Source organism: Amphibalanus amphitrite, unplaced genomic scaffold (assembly GCF_019059575.1).
Source record: "Amphibalanus amphitrite isolate SeventyFive unplaced genomic scaffold, NRLGWU_Aamphi_draft 000143F_arrow, whole genome shotgun sequence".
Lineage (NCBI taxonomy): Eukaryota > Metazoa > Arthropoda > Thecostraca > Balanomorpha > Balanidae > Amphibalanus > Amphibalanus amphitrite.
Genome location: NW_024881638.1, coordinates 795,829 through 810,369, shown reverse-complemented (window position 1 = coordinate 810,369; position 14,541 = coordinate 795,829). Strand labels below are relative to the sequence as shown.

The following is a 14,541-nucleotide window of genomic DNA, read 5'->3' as shown; positions in this document are numbered from 1 at the left end:
TCAGCCAGGTGTGCCGCGTTTGAGAAGGTGGAGACTGCAGGGCATCACAGGCCGCTATCACGCGACTGCAGCCTGGTGTTATCGCGTCTGTACCGCCGCCGACGCTGCCGGCAACGGCCTCGACGCAGGCGGCGACGACCTCGACGCAAACGACACTATATAGTCGCTTGCTGGTGTTATTTTATTATCTTATTGATGCTTCCACTTCAGAGATGCTAGAGATGGCCGTGAGGCTATGTTAGTATGCGATCCGAATCTGCAGCACGACAAAATACGATTTTTACGCCCAGTTGTCACTCACGGTATCACCTCTCCATTGTTTAGTTTCCATTCAGTGGGCGAAATGCCATTAGAGCCATACGTTCTGACATTATGCCAGGCGATGGCGAGTGTTTATCATTAATATTCTGTGTAACTGACTCGGCTCATATGTAGGCCAGTTAGGACTGAAAGATAAACAATGCGTAGCTCTGAAAAAAAATGACCGAAAGGGAGCGCGGTTACGGTCGGCAAAGGTCGACGGATGTCAGCATTCATGTAAGGTATACCAAAAACGGGAACGTTACTTTTGATCTAACTCTTATCTCACGTAGTGTTTGACCCGGATCGTCACCATACGTGACGGACAAAGCGCTGGCCATGGATGTGACCTGAGTTTTTACTGCAGCATTTGCGGCAGTTTTTATCTGATAACTGCTAGTATGTTTGTACGTGTTGTGCATTCCATTAGCACCACCACTTCTCTGACGTCACGCCGTGCACATTATTAGCACATCACATCCCCCCACAGCGAGGTTTTTGCGTGAGCTGCAAAACTGCCACAATCTCGCCTAACAATCATCACATTGGAACTCATGCTGGGGGAGCGACTAACGGTACGGGCAATCAGCCGACCCTCCAGCTGGCCAGTTGTGCAAGCCCACACTGGCCACGTCGAGACTGAAAGTGCCGCGTCGCCGCGGGGCCCGCGCCGTGCACGCGACCCTTTGCACGGTGCACATGTAGTGCATGCTCAGGTCACGGCCCCGCCCTGGACCAGTGGTGCCCCGGCGCGGCTCGACTAGCTCTCTAGCTCTCTCTGCCTGGCCAGACAGGGAGTGAATGGCGCCACGAAGGACGCCGAGACCTGCGCTCGCTCGGCCGTGTCGCCCCCGGGGTAGGGCCGGTGCGCCGTCCGGCACCGGACGTGGACTGTCGGCCGTTTCTCGTCCCATTCCGCCGTCACGCAGCGGGACCTCTCACGCAGGGCAGAAACGAGACGCCACGGGCGATCTGTGAGGGATCGTCTGCTCAGGGTTGAAGTCGTAGGCGGTCATGTCCCCGCACTGCATGAAGCTTCTTCGTTAGTCACGAATAATACAAAGAAATAGGAATCTACCCGTAAAGGTGACCTGTGACTCATGCATGTTATCAGACGCGACGGCCCAGCAGGGGCGGGACCACGAAGCCCAACTCCACGTGTGACCACGAGTGGCCCCCACGTGTCGCCACGAGAGCAAACACCACGTGTCGCCACGGCGTCGACCACCCGCCGTGATCGGCAGCTGCGATATCCGATCCCGATCTGGTTTGCAACACGGCCGCCCCCGCCCCCGCCGCGGGCCAGGGCGGGGGCGGGCCCGAAAGTCACGCCATCGGCCGCCCGATCGTTTGTCCAATGACTGACGGAGTAAGAAGTGGTGCGTGGCGGATAGCGCCAGTCTTTAGACCGTCTGCGTCCTGTTTATGGATTATGGGTAATGCTTGCAAACATGGGATATTCATATATGTTGGAATCTATAAACATCTGATGACACATAAGATGAGCATTGAGCAATAAGCATAAGGAACATTCCATAATCCACGTAGCTCCCTCCATTCAAGCGTCCCATGCTCATATACGCTCAGCCGTAGTATCACTTCGTTTCCTACAGTTGATCCCACTTTCACACTCGTTCATCCCACTTCCTTTATGAGACGGGCCCACGTCACTCCGCCGGCCGGAAGCTCCATGCGTCACGCGATCACCACGGATCCGTACCGTGACGGGCCCCGTACGGAGCGCCGCCGCCGTGTAATCGCACGGGGATTCGTTCCGCGCTCCCGGCTTCATTCAGACGCTGCAGTAGTGGCGGGGAGGTGCAGCTGCCGAGGCGGCGACCGAGGCTCGTAGAAGACGGGACGTGTCGCTTTCGTTTCTGTATTCGTAGCTTGAATAAATGAAACGTCACAGGCTGACGTACCTATTTTTTTTTCGGTGGTGATGCTGCATTTTTCCTCGTTGTCGCTACATCTACATACATGCCAGTTCAATTTGTCTGGCTTTAACAATACAACAGCCGCTTGGTTATGCGGGGTTTTACCTCGCTTTGGGGCTGTTATCTGTGGATCTAAGTAAAAATCGTGACAGCGCGGCGGGGCGGAGAGCACGAGATCACGATATTTATGGTGGCGGGGCCCATGGCGCTGCAGACTGGCATCAATATCGCGTGCTGGCCTCACTCGGGCCGGTCCGCCCACCGGCGGAGTTCCGCCCGGTCCGCCGCTCCGCCCGCGCGGAGGGCGGAGGGGGGGGGGGGGGGTCTCAGACCGGCCAGTGTCGCCGGTGGCTGAGGGCGGTGCCGGCGGCGGTACTCATCAGTCCTAGTACCACTGCTCAGCTGTCGCCGTCTCAAGGCTAACGTAACGTCCTGTGAGCTATACCTGACCGAAGTCCTGACCAGTCGAGGCAAGCCAGCGGACCCGGATTCTCAGCCCGACCAAAAAGTCGGTCTCTCTTCGGCCCGGCACGGTGCGGCGCACGGGAAGTCGCGTATACCGTCGGCGTGCGGCGGAGCGAGGGCGGCTGTTTGTGAGTCGGCCCGTCCCGGCGCACCGGGCCGGTTTCAAGGTGACCCTGTGTTTGCCCGTTGTCGGCCCAAGCCGCCCGCTGCCACCTCTCTGGAAAACAACGGAGCTAACGGCGGGCGAACCGGGACCGCCCCTCAGTTGCGTAACGTGCGCGTATACTGCGACAAATGAGACGTATCGCAGGGGGCGGGTGGATCTGCGTGACCTTTGTCGGTGAAAAATGGAGGGAGGTCGGGGCGGAACGAATGTCGGGATCAGCTTATGGTGATTTACAGCCGACTACATCATGCTAATCGACGTGTGGGAGGATGTCGGCGATGCACACTTCACGGGCAATTAACATTAATCTCAGCGATTGATTCATTCATGTCCGCCAGCTGATAACGGTGACATGCGTAGATATTGCTTTGATAGCAGCTGCGGGACTGAATGAATTGAACGCGGCTTCGGATTAGAGAAACAATCCCAAAGCCGAAGAGCTTTTGTGGTCGCGCGTGCGTTGAGCGCTAGGAATGCTAGTATGCAGCGAGCCGATCGAGAATACAATGGTTTCCTTGACTAGGATCATCGATCAGAGCCTAGACAGGCGGATTCAGCGACCCTCTTGGCCGCCGCCTCGAATAATCGGCGAGCTCACCTTTCGCTTTCGTTCACCTCACCTTTCGTTGGACAGATGTTCTTTGAGGCTCCCTCACGACGCGACAGACAAGTCCTAGCTTATGTAACTCGCAAAGCGTACCAAAACGTCATGCATATAATGCAGCGCGGTTCATCCAATACATCTAGGGCTATTTTAAATATGATTTCCATTCACAGTCAAGTAGCGATGCTCCGTTGCCACAGATTCTAATTCAATAAATTCATTTCAATGGCTAGTTTAGCACTCGTCCCCGTGATCAGCTGCAGAAAGCACTCGGCTGTCCTTGACACGGTTTCCTGCGGCCTCCGCGGTGCAGGGTGCACCCTAAGGGGACGGTGACCCGCCGCGTCCGGGCGAGCGGAGCGGCGTTTCACTCTCCGGGAGAGGGAGAGCGGTGCCGGTCGGACGCCCTCTCCGCACAGACGTCCGGTCGAGGTCGTCGGGACCGGTGCTGGCCTCATGACGACACACGGTGCCGCCTGCCGTCGCCGGCGGCGGCCGGTGAAACTGGGCGACCCCGCCACCGGCCGACGTACCGGTCCGGCCGGCGCCAGGGGCAGGGGCACGGCCAGCGCAGGACGGGGGCATGCGAGAGTCCTGTCTTGTCTTGAGCGCTCCTGTCTTGAGCGGAAGGATGCAGGGATTGAAACTGTAAAATCCCTTTGGCTTCAGCAAATAACAAGAGAGACGGCAGCTGGTGTGATGTAATACGATTGCTTTGGACCTAAATTTATTGCAGCTTCCCTTCTGAAATGTAGGTTCTTGATTAAAATTTTCTCTAAAAGGGACTATTTTTTTATTATAAAATGGGCTACCTCCCCTGTGAACTAGCAAACTCTACCCACAACAACTCTAGACGCAAGTACAAGCGCACTTTTTCCCACCCGAACGGAACAGCTTCCCTCCCTCCATACCGTTGCCCGGTCGGACATACCCGTTTGCGGCGCGGCGCGTCCCCTCTCACCCTTCCGACCGGGGTGGCAGCTGGTGCCCCGGTAAACCCTTCCCCTTCCCATGGCTATTTATAGACGGGGCGAGACGTAGAGGTCAGCAAAACAACCCGGAAAGCGGCCGTGCTGTCGGCCATGTGCGCACCTAGGGACGCAGCGGGGCGGGCCATGAATAGGGCTGTGTTCGTAGGAACACCCGTCGTGATGGCCAAAGCCGGAGGTATTTAAATGGTCGGTCCTAGGGATGGTGGAAATGATGTATAACTTATGGAATGAGATCCCAGAGGCGGTCGATTAGCAACGGTAATATATTTCAGACGCTTGCATACATATCTGCAGATGGTAAAAGCACATATTCATTTACGATTACGACGGTAACCAAGGCGCATATCTTATTAACACTGACGCCGAATTAATGTTCGTTAGTTAACCATAGAACACATTCGCCCGTCTTAGGATTGCTCCTGAACTGGTAGTTGATGATGCATCGAGACCAATTTTCGTTTTCGTTACGCGACCTTCTCCGGGTCAGGGTGCTGCCCGCGGGCATAATGTGTCGGTGGCCGTTAGTGGATGATAGTGCGTGTGCGTGAGCCCAAACCATCTGGGTCAGGGCCTGGGTCGTCCCGGGTATGGAGCGCTCTCAGCGCCCGGGGACCGTCTCGCTGAGTCAGAATGCCGCTTCCGCGTGAGCCAAACGGCGGGTCCAAGGCTGCGCACCGGCCGCCGACGTCGCCGGGCGCCGCGCGAGACTCCGCTTTCAGGGAACGGCTCTCACAATGGGGCCGGACGGGGGAGGGAAGGGAGGGGAGGGGAGGCGCCATTAACGCACCGCCGCCGGCCGGGGTCAAGGGTGGTGTGCGCGGGGAGACCGGGGGAGGGGAGCACACGCACCCCCACGCACAGCACACCCGGTGTACACAAGGGTGCCGAGCGAGGGGAGGGAGAGCCCGTTCGGGCGCCATGCGGATGCAAAATAAGCTGGCGGACGCCGGCGCACGGCCCGGGCGCGGTCGAACGTGAGAGCTCGCCAGACCTGTTTATGCATTACGGTCTGTGTTTATGTACACGGAGCCCCGCATACCTTTTTAAGTGTATTTTGCCGTCGGGTAGGAAGGCATGTTTATTTGTGCACTACCTTGCATGGATATTGGTCGGCCTAACGAAAACAAGCTATCAGCTGAATATCTGCCACTGGCATTGGTCACGCTGGTTACCAACTTAGTCCATTCCAAAGTAGGCCAATGGTTTATGGATGAGCAGAAACATAAGATCATTAATTAGCGCCCTAAAGTAATTGTATAAGATAACCGAGCCTTAATGTCGAAGAGGAGCTGGCCGACTATGCATCTATTTCAATAAACTAACCTTCACAAGAGAGCAAGGATCGCGACATTGACGAAGAACAGGCCCACGATAAAATTAATCGCAGTAGCGCACCGAAGAATGATGCAGAAGTCTGCTGACAGCATATGTATACCAAACCAACATGCACATGCCTACTACTGAAGTTGATAAGTCTCGCATTCATAAATTTCAAACAAAGACGGTGGTAAGAGATTCGCTTTCTATCCAGTATATCTAGGAACTTGTGCTTCTTGCCCATTTTATTCCACTTCATCATTTGCTTCGCATTTCCTGGTACACACAATGCATCCAACCACTTCCAGTCCACCAATCAGTGGCAAGATAGCGTGACCTTGCCGCGTCCCGTGACAGCTCGCGCTGACTCCTATCTTTGTCCCGTTTCAGGCTCCATCAGCTCGGCGTTCGACTGGGCTGAGTCCGTGGAGTGGTCGCCGGCCGCCCGCCAGGCGCGTCTCCAAGCCGAGACGCTCGAGGCGGTCAGCAGCCGGCTGCGCGAAGCTCGCGTCAAAGAGTCCACCAGCGAGGAGGACGAGGAACAGGTCGACGTCACCGCCCTCTCCGAAGAGGAGGAGGACCAGGAGGAAGAGGAGCGCCAGGAGGAGCCGGTCACCGAGCCAGCGACCCGCAAACAGGCGGAACAGGAGCCGGAGGATGACGAGCCCGCCGAGCCGGCCACCGTCGCTGATGATGATGAGCCGGTGGATCTGTCGGTCGGTGCGAATCCTCGACGATGCTTCCCGTCGCTGGCGCCGGCGTCACGGCGTACTTCGGTTATCGCACACACCACCACCGTGCCAAAGAAGAGGGCCTACTACCGGCGCAACCTCCTGCCCGGTGGCAAGTTCCACCTGGACTCTCCCCCGCCATCCTCCGAGCGCCCCAAGGACCTGCGGGTGCCGCGCACCGGTCTGGCGCCCGTGCAGAACCCGCTCGGCTCGGGCAACAACCCCCTGTCGCCGACACCCGGCTCCCCATACCGAGGTGGCGGCGGCGGCGGCCGTGGCGGGGGCGGTCCGGGCGGCCAGGGCGGGGGCGGCGGCCTCGGACCGCCCGGCTTCGGAGGCTTCTTCGGCCCCGGCGCCGGCGGCAACTTCGGCTTCGGTCTAATGAACTGCAAGACCGAACAACAAGGCGACGGCGGCTGCCGGAGCAGGCACTCACCACGACACTTTCAACCACATCATACGCCACATTTAGAGAACTTCCCCGTAGGCTACATCGACCAACAAGTGGAGGGCTGCAAGCCGCCGCCGCAGCCGCCTCCACACTGGGCGGCACAGGCGCAGACTGGACCTCGTATGCCGCCAGCCGGATACGGCTTCGGCGCTGACCCCTTCGCCACGTTCAGCGATCCCTACGAGCAGCTGGACGCTGAGCTCTTCGGCAACAGCGCAGCCGGCGAGCACAAGCCGGCCGTGTCGGCTGCTCCGCTCGGAGACGGTAACCATGACCTGTTCGGACTGGAGCAGCTGCTGCAGCAGGGTGGCGGCAACAACGGCGGCAACGGCGACCTCTCGCAGCAGACGGTGACGGACGCGCTCGGCGAGCCTGCCTCTCTTCCAGCGGCGCTGCCGGCCCTCTCGGAGCCGGTGGTCTCCTCCTGTCTGGCTGACGCCATGTACGACGGCAAGTTCGTGGTCACCGGTCTGCCCGGCGGCCCGCAGCTGCCGGCCGTGCAGCCGACTCAGACGCCCGAGTCGTCGACGGCCGGTGGCGCGCAGAGCCGCACCTCGCCCGGTCCCATCCGCGGCGGACGCTGCTCGCCGCGCTCACCGCGCTCGGTCTGCGGGGACAGCGCCGACGGATCGCCCAGCCTGGACGCCCGCGTCGCCATGCTACAGCAGAGGGTGAGTCGTCGAGACTGGTTGCTGATATTCGAAGGGAGAGAATGGGAGAGATACGACATGAGGGGCATAGGAAAACGATGGATTTTGGGAGCTGGTGGTGATAAATTTTGTAATTAAGGGCCCATAACGCCTTCATGAGTCGTGGGAAAATGCGAGGAAAGGGAAGGGAATGTGGAAAGCAAAACCCTAGCCCCAACTAACTTGAACGTGGATAGAGGTTTCGAAGGAAACAGGGACTAAATTACGCCTATGCTTTTGACATTTGACGGTTTACATAGGATCAACTGCGCCGCCATACCCACCGCCGCGCCGGATGCATGTCAATATCGAACACCGTCCTGACGATGCGGGTGGTAAGGCCAACGGGCTTTTAGACAAAACACATGTGGGCCGCAGCAGCAACGGGACCAAATGTTGAAGGTCCTGGGCGGCCTCTGTGCCTGTTCGGGGTGCAACGTCTCTGCGGGTCGGGCTCGGCGTGACATGTTTACATCACCGCCCAGCGCCAGACGTGTCGACCGCCGGTGAAGTCGGGTCGCTGAAGTGTCCGCCGCCGCCCCTCGACCGATCCGGCCAGCTCGCGCAACGAGGCCACTCAAAGCAAATAAATTCACCGGCACCCGCTCTGGGCGCTCAGAACCAGGTCGTAGTGGCCGATGTGAAACCGTGCATAATTCAGCCGCTTCACGTAACGCCGATATCGCGCGCAGCCATGTCCTACGTGGCCAATGGCTCGCTGCGTATCGGTCACCGGCGACATCCGAGCGCCGTGTCGGGCCGGCCTCCGCGCGGCGAAAACGTGCTGCAGCTTTCAGCAGAGCCCCTTTTGGGGTGCCCGCGTCACTCCATGAGCATATGCAGCGCATGACTGCGGTGCCGACCGGGGTGGATTATGCAGCGCGCCGCGTCTGGTCTGGCCGGGTGCATTGTAACGGTCGGGCCGCAGCGGGAGGCGCTTTCATCGGCGCCGCTCACCGCCGCACTACGACATTGTGGCGCGTCGAAAGGAAAAGTGCCGGCTGCCTCGTTAGAATTACAGAACCGGCGACGATAAAATGAACGGTTGGCTGTGAGCCTGGGACGCGGCCGCCGTGTAGCCTTGCTGCTGAGTGCTCAGCTGTCCTTGAGAGAAGCTTCACTGGCATCACATCGCCTAAAACTCCACCAGCAGCCACTGCCGAAAAGCTGTGTTGAAAACAGCGCCGCCACCGTACCCGGTGACACCAATTAATGATCTTAGCGGCCGCGGCGACGTGGATTTATAATCATCACATGCGGTGCGCCTAAATTGGAGATAATCATTACCGGACCTCGGCGATCATTACCAGAGCTCTGGCACGGGTATGTCCGGCTCTCATCGGCGGTAGCGGCAGTGACCTTGCCGGGCAGATGTCCCGGGGTGCTGCCGGCCCACCGCTGCCGCTGCGTGCCAAGGTCCCGTTTGTCCCGCCCCTGTCAGCGCTGGGCGACAACCCGGCGAGGAACGCAACGGGGCCCACTCGTTGCGCAACTTGGAGCGCAGTCGACGCGTGAAAACTGACACAGGGCTGACGTAGCCGTCGCTACGCCGGACGCTGGGTAATATCGCGGGAACCACCAGTGCCTGGGGGACGGATAGCGGTAGGCCACCGGTGATTAAAGTGGATAGTTGTCAGGCTGATGTGATACACGACAAACGACAACGAACACAATGTCAGCCCCATGAAATTATGTTCAGTGTTCACACGTGTTCCAGCGGTTATATATTTTGGTCATCTGTGATTAATGATGTGTTTTCTTGCTTGCAGCTGGGCCTTCCTGAAACTCATACCTTCGAGTTTGTCAATGGCGAGCACGGCATCAAGAACCCGCACGCCAACGAGCGTGCCTTCGAAGTGGAAAAACTGCCACCCATCAGTAAGTTTTACCACCTGTAAAAGGTAGCACAATGTTCGCTCACTCGAACCGCAAAGGGGCCCCAAAGCAGACTGACACGAAGCCCCGTACTATTCCCACATCAAACCAGGAATTGCATTTGCCTTCAGCACATTCAGCAGACCAGTGCGTGGGCATTCAGTCGCGTCTGACTGCTCACAGTAATGACTGCATTCGCGAGGCATGTGCGAACGCTCCTTCAATCGAATAGCGTGCTGGAGGAAACCGCTTCCGTTCCCTGTCGCCGGGGCGGTGAAGCGTTTCCGCTCACTCCGACTATCACACTGATGATGTGAGACATAGGTGCGGGTGTCACAGGATGTGTGTCAGCTAAGTAGAGGAAAAGTGGCAAATGCTCAGTCGTCTTTGTCTTGCGTTACGAGTTTGCGTGGCGGAATAAACCGCTACAGATTTTGCATTGGCTTACACAGACACGAACTAACATTTCAGCCAGTGCTTGCTACTTCTGACAGCCATCAGGTGCATCTAGACGCTTGTTTTACACTTGCTACGACTCCCGGCAATTCCGATCGAAGCTTGTTTTCTGACCGACCTGTTTTTCTTCCTTGCAGTCTGTGAGGAGGACCCGAAAACCTACATGTGCCGGCTCTGCTCCAAGAAATTCAACCTGCTGCGCCTTCTGAACCGGCACATGAAGTGCCACTCGGACGTCAAACGTTACCTCTGCACCTTCTGCTGCAAGGGCTTCAACGACACCTTCGACCTGAAGCGACACACGCGCACACACACTGGTACGTTCGCAGGACCAAGATCGGGTAGTCAATATCTGATAGTCAGCGGAATCTCCGTACATCCAGCTCCTGTAGAAATTCCTTAATTCCTAAACATTGCGAACAATTGTAGTCCCTTTGACGTTCCAAGTCTGTGGAATATTACAAGCAACTCCAACCGCTAGCACTAGCAGTTGGGTATGTCCAATTTACCGCAATGTTTATCAAACCGGTACAGCACTGTCAGACGTCACTAGCATCCAGGGGCGTGGCGGGAATGCACATTGCACAATCATCATTAGCGGCGACACGTCCCAGTCCGAGTCGATCGCAGACGCTTCCGACCCAGGCGCAGCCATGTTGGCCGACACGCCACTCTTATATACACACAGTCTGATCTAAGGCCAAACTCTGAGCGAGACTCGTTTGCTAGGAGTGTTATCTCCTGGAACTGTCTGCTTCGGATCAGCGTTTACCGGACTGCAGTGCTGTGAATTCCGAAATGTTAATAACATGATATGGCCGAAATAAAAATGTGGATTAGTTATGTCGCGTCCTGGTGCTGAAATTCCGGTGGCGAGTGCTGGTCTGTCTCATGTCGGCTATCCTCGCAAGTCGCGTTCTTCTTCGCTCGTTCGTGGCAATCTCTGCTGAATGTCCGCTGAGTTCTGACATTTGCTCTCTTCTGTTCGACAGGCGTTCGCCCATACCGCTGCATGCTCTGCGAGAAGTCGTTCACCCAGCGGTGCTCCCTCGAGTCTCACTGCCTCAAAGTTCACGGCGTGCAGCATCAGTACAACTACAAGGAGAGACGCAACAAGGTCTACGTCTGCGAGGAGTGCGGCAGCACCTCGCTCGAGCCCGAGGCGCACTACTACCACCTCAAGGAGCGGCACCCCAACAGCCCGGCGCTGCTCAAGTTCTACGACAAGCGTCACTTCAAGTTCAACGCGAACTTTTCATCCATGATGCTGCAGTCGCGATCGTAGTGCCGACCGCGACCGCTAGGGGCGCTAGTGCGACGGTCGTCGGGTGACCGTCGCATCGCCAACGCCAAACGCGCGCGTTATGGGATCTGCATAGTTTACCCGACGTTACACCTGAGTGAGAACGAAAACCACGAGCGCGACCTGACCTGGACGCTCACAAGGACATAGTTAACGCGAGGCGCTGCGCGCTGGCGCTCGCTAGGTGACTGGGGGTACTTTTCGTCATAAGAAGTGTCTATATGGTGCGTGGCTTCCTGGACAGAAACCAGCAGTGGCCATGACTCGTGAAACGGGTCGCCTTTGGGACGCGCGCGTGCGCGCACCGCTCGCCTCTGCCGACGCTGACAGCTAAAGGGGCATTCGCGCGCAAATAGACTACCTGCTGAGCTGTGCGAATTGCGAGAATGTGTGCTCGGATGCTGTATTCAGTGCGGCGTATGCGAGAGATAGGAGGTAGTTGGTTCGCTCGTCCCCCAATGTTCAGAGGACTAGCGAGCCGGCTCCGCCAGCCATGGGTGAGTGGTGTGCAGACACAGTTGACCTAGGAACAACGCTGAGCGTCACGGCTCAGAGGTCGGGCCGACGTATATTTTTATACCAGATCTTTTCATCTCGAGCCTCGTGAATGAGGCCATTGTTATATTTGGTTTTAGCGCGCCACAATCACTTTGAAGAAACATTTGTACCTAAGCAATAATGTATGTTTTGAGTAGGTTATTGGCATGAACATGAACATCGAACCAATTTGTTTTATCTTGAACTTCTCTATAAAGCAATCAAATGAAGCTGATGCCAAGTGCTTTAGAACTATTGTAAAAACCGCGTTTTCATCGAACATTGTTTTGATTGCTTCAAAGAGAACTCGATAAAATATACGACAAAGCAAAGTTGTGTTTATGCCAATGCGGAAACGAATAATCAAACGGCCTGGGCGATCGAACTTTTTAATGAATACGAGTCAAATTTTGATAGAACAGCTGTGTCTGCATCACGTTAAAAAAGAAATCACTTGCCATTTAATGTGTATGAGATACAAATGATACCGGAATGTAAAGTGATATGAAACAAAGGGTACGGGGCAAAGTATGTGAGCGAGCAATGTAAGCGTGAATAGTGAAAAGGATAAATGTATATAGGACAAAAGTATATATAGATAAAGCGTGGAACGTGTCTGATGCCCGTCATGAACGTCAGATCTGAGTGACCAATTTGAATAATAGAAACCGGCGGCCGATCATGCAGCTTCGCGCTGCTGGGTGCGCGTTAGGGTGCCGACTGCTGTGTGGGTGTGTTGTGGGTGCTGTGTGGGTGTGTGGCGGGTGCTGAGCTCGAACGTCGTAGACTGTATGGTCCCCTGAGCGTGTGTGAGCTGCTATATAGTGTAGATAGTGTGCGCCGCTGAGCGTGTGTTGCGTGAAGGGACGGAATCGGTCTCACATGTGTCACCTTCCGTCCAGGGAAGTACCCGCTGACGGTTCAGAAACGACCCGGGAACACCTCGGTAGATACAGATTCGACTCCAGCGGTCCAGCATCCGGGGTAGAATTTAAAATATCAAACTTGTGATGTCATATCATGACAGAAACACCATACATTTGCCCAGTTTTCCCTTGGAGGACCGTCTGCGAGTGCTGTGATTCTGTATCTACCCAGCAGCTGACTAGGGCGGGGTAGACCCCTCATCAGCTGCTGAGGGGCCGGTCTGAGACCAGAGGCGATGGACTCCCGCATGACCGACGGGACCAATTGGGACCAAGCGCGCGAGAGACGCGGGAAGTGCGAGGTAGCCTGAACATTCCCGCATCGGGAGTCAGTTGTGATACCAAGCCGCAATCACGAAGGACCCGGCAACGAACTGTCTTCCGATCCTCAATCATTCAGATGCAAAACACGGCATGTGCATCACTTTTAGAGGCATACCATTGCACAATAATGCCAACTATTTTATGATTTAAAATATATTAGAATTTTGCTCTAAGTGCAAACGCTGTTTCACTTCAATTGGTTTATTGCGTCCCGTGAAATATGACGGGTATTTGAAGAAAATTCGTTCCGTCCTTCGTAAATACGGCTTATATTTCGCTAAATGCTTGGTGAGGAGTTGGCGGCGGAAACTAGAGGAGTATATACAAACTTGTAAAAAATGCGTGCGTCTGGGATGGCTTGTTCCGCCTTGTTCGTGTTGACGCGACCTGTCCTGGGTCAGATCACAACGCCTGTGCCGTTCCGGCAGAGCTAAACGAAACCGAAACTTTCTAAACGTTGTTTGTCTTGTTAAATTTCGCTAGAAAAATGATCTCTTCCGCTACTGTCTTTGCCGCTGATCTTGGCAAAGTGTACAACCGAACGTCGCCGCTGACTACTGCGCTGTATCTTTTAAATGTCTCGTTTCAAATACCATTCCGAGTCTGACCGCCCTAGACTTGTTTGGTGGACCTCTCATGTCACTGCCGAGGAGACACGGCCGCGTCCGCGGGGATTTTGGGACCCAATCGGCCGGTGGAGACCTCCGAGTACAAATAGGAGTTGGACTGACTGGCGTCTGTGGGGAACAGCGTGCCACCGGGAGGCAGCCAGCGAGAAAGGGACTGTCGCACCGTGCCTGCAGTGAACGACCCTGTGGCTGCACGGGCAGCAAATACAAAGTTGGCGGTAGCCGGCTTGTTTTGAGGGACAGGTTTGCGGGAAAGAGAAAACGGCTAATCGTGGAGACACGGCCGACCGCGGTTCGGCCGCGCTTTCCAAGGTTACGTTTAAATCGAGAGGCTCAAGGACGACAACGTGTCCAGATTATGATCACCACAATAAATGGACGGTACAATAGATAGACATTTGACAGTGGATGCCTATTTACACAAATATTCATAACTCATATCTTTGCCAACTGCCAAGACATAAAACACCCGACGACAAGCTTGTCTTTTTAAAATATTTGGTAAGCTGGAATAGCACGACATTCTGTCTCTGAACTACACATAATCACTCATCAATATCCAACTGTCATGTATTTAGTCCGTCATACCTGAGGTCATCGATTCCCTGTCACACCCCTTTCACCCGACACCTTGTTAGTTAGCTCCTGACGTCCTCGAGATGATACAAAACGAGACTGCCGAAGCGAGGGAGCCAACTAGTTAGGCACGACCACAAAGTCTATCCCCGACATCACTGACAAACTGACTGGTCAGTGATTATCCTCCGTCTGCACCAAGCCGGCGCCTCCAAAAGCCGACCACGTCCGATTGTCGGACGGGCTGTGTACCGGGCATGTCA

General features: G+C 55.8%; 1 protein-coding gene across 1 annotated transcript in view; it reads left to right on the top strand.

The window, feature by feature from the left end:
• LOC122382621 overlaps positions 1-12,155 on the top strand; it is a 30,446-nt gene extending 18,291 nt beyond the window's left edge. The window contains exons 2-5 of the mRNA XM_043368180.1: positions 6,172-7,634; positions 9,422-9,530; positions 10,121-10,300; positions 10,976-12,155. Coding sequence (XP_043224115.1) covers positions 6,172-7,634; positions 9,422-9,530; positions 10,121-10,300; positions 10,976-11,268 — 2,045 coding nt within the window. The 3' untranslated portion in view covers positions 11,269-12,155. The remainder of the gene's footprint in view (positions 1-6,171; positions 7,635-9,421; positions 9,531-10,120; positions 10,301-10,975) is intronic.
• The last annotated feature ends 2,386 nt before the right edge of the window (positions 12,156-14,541 follow it).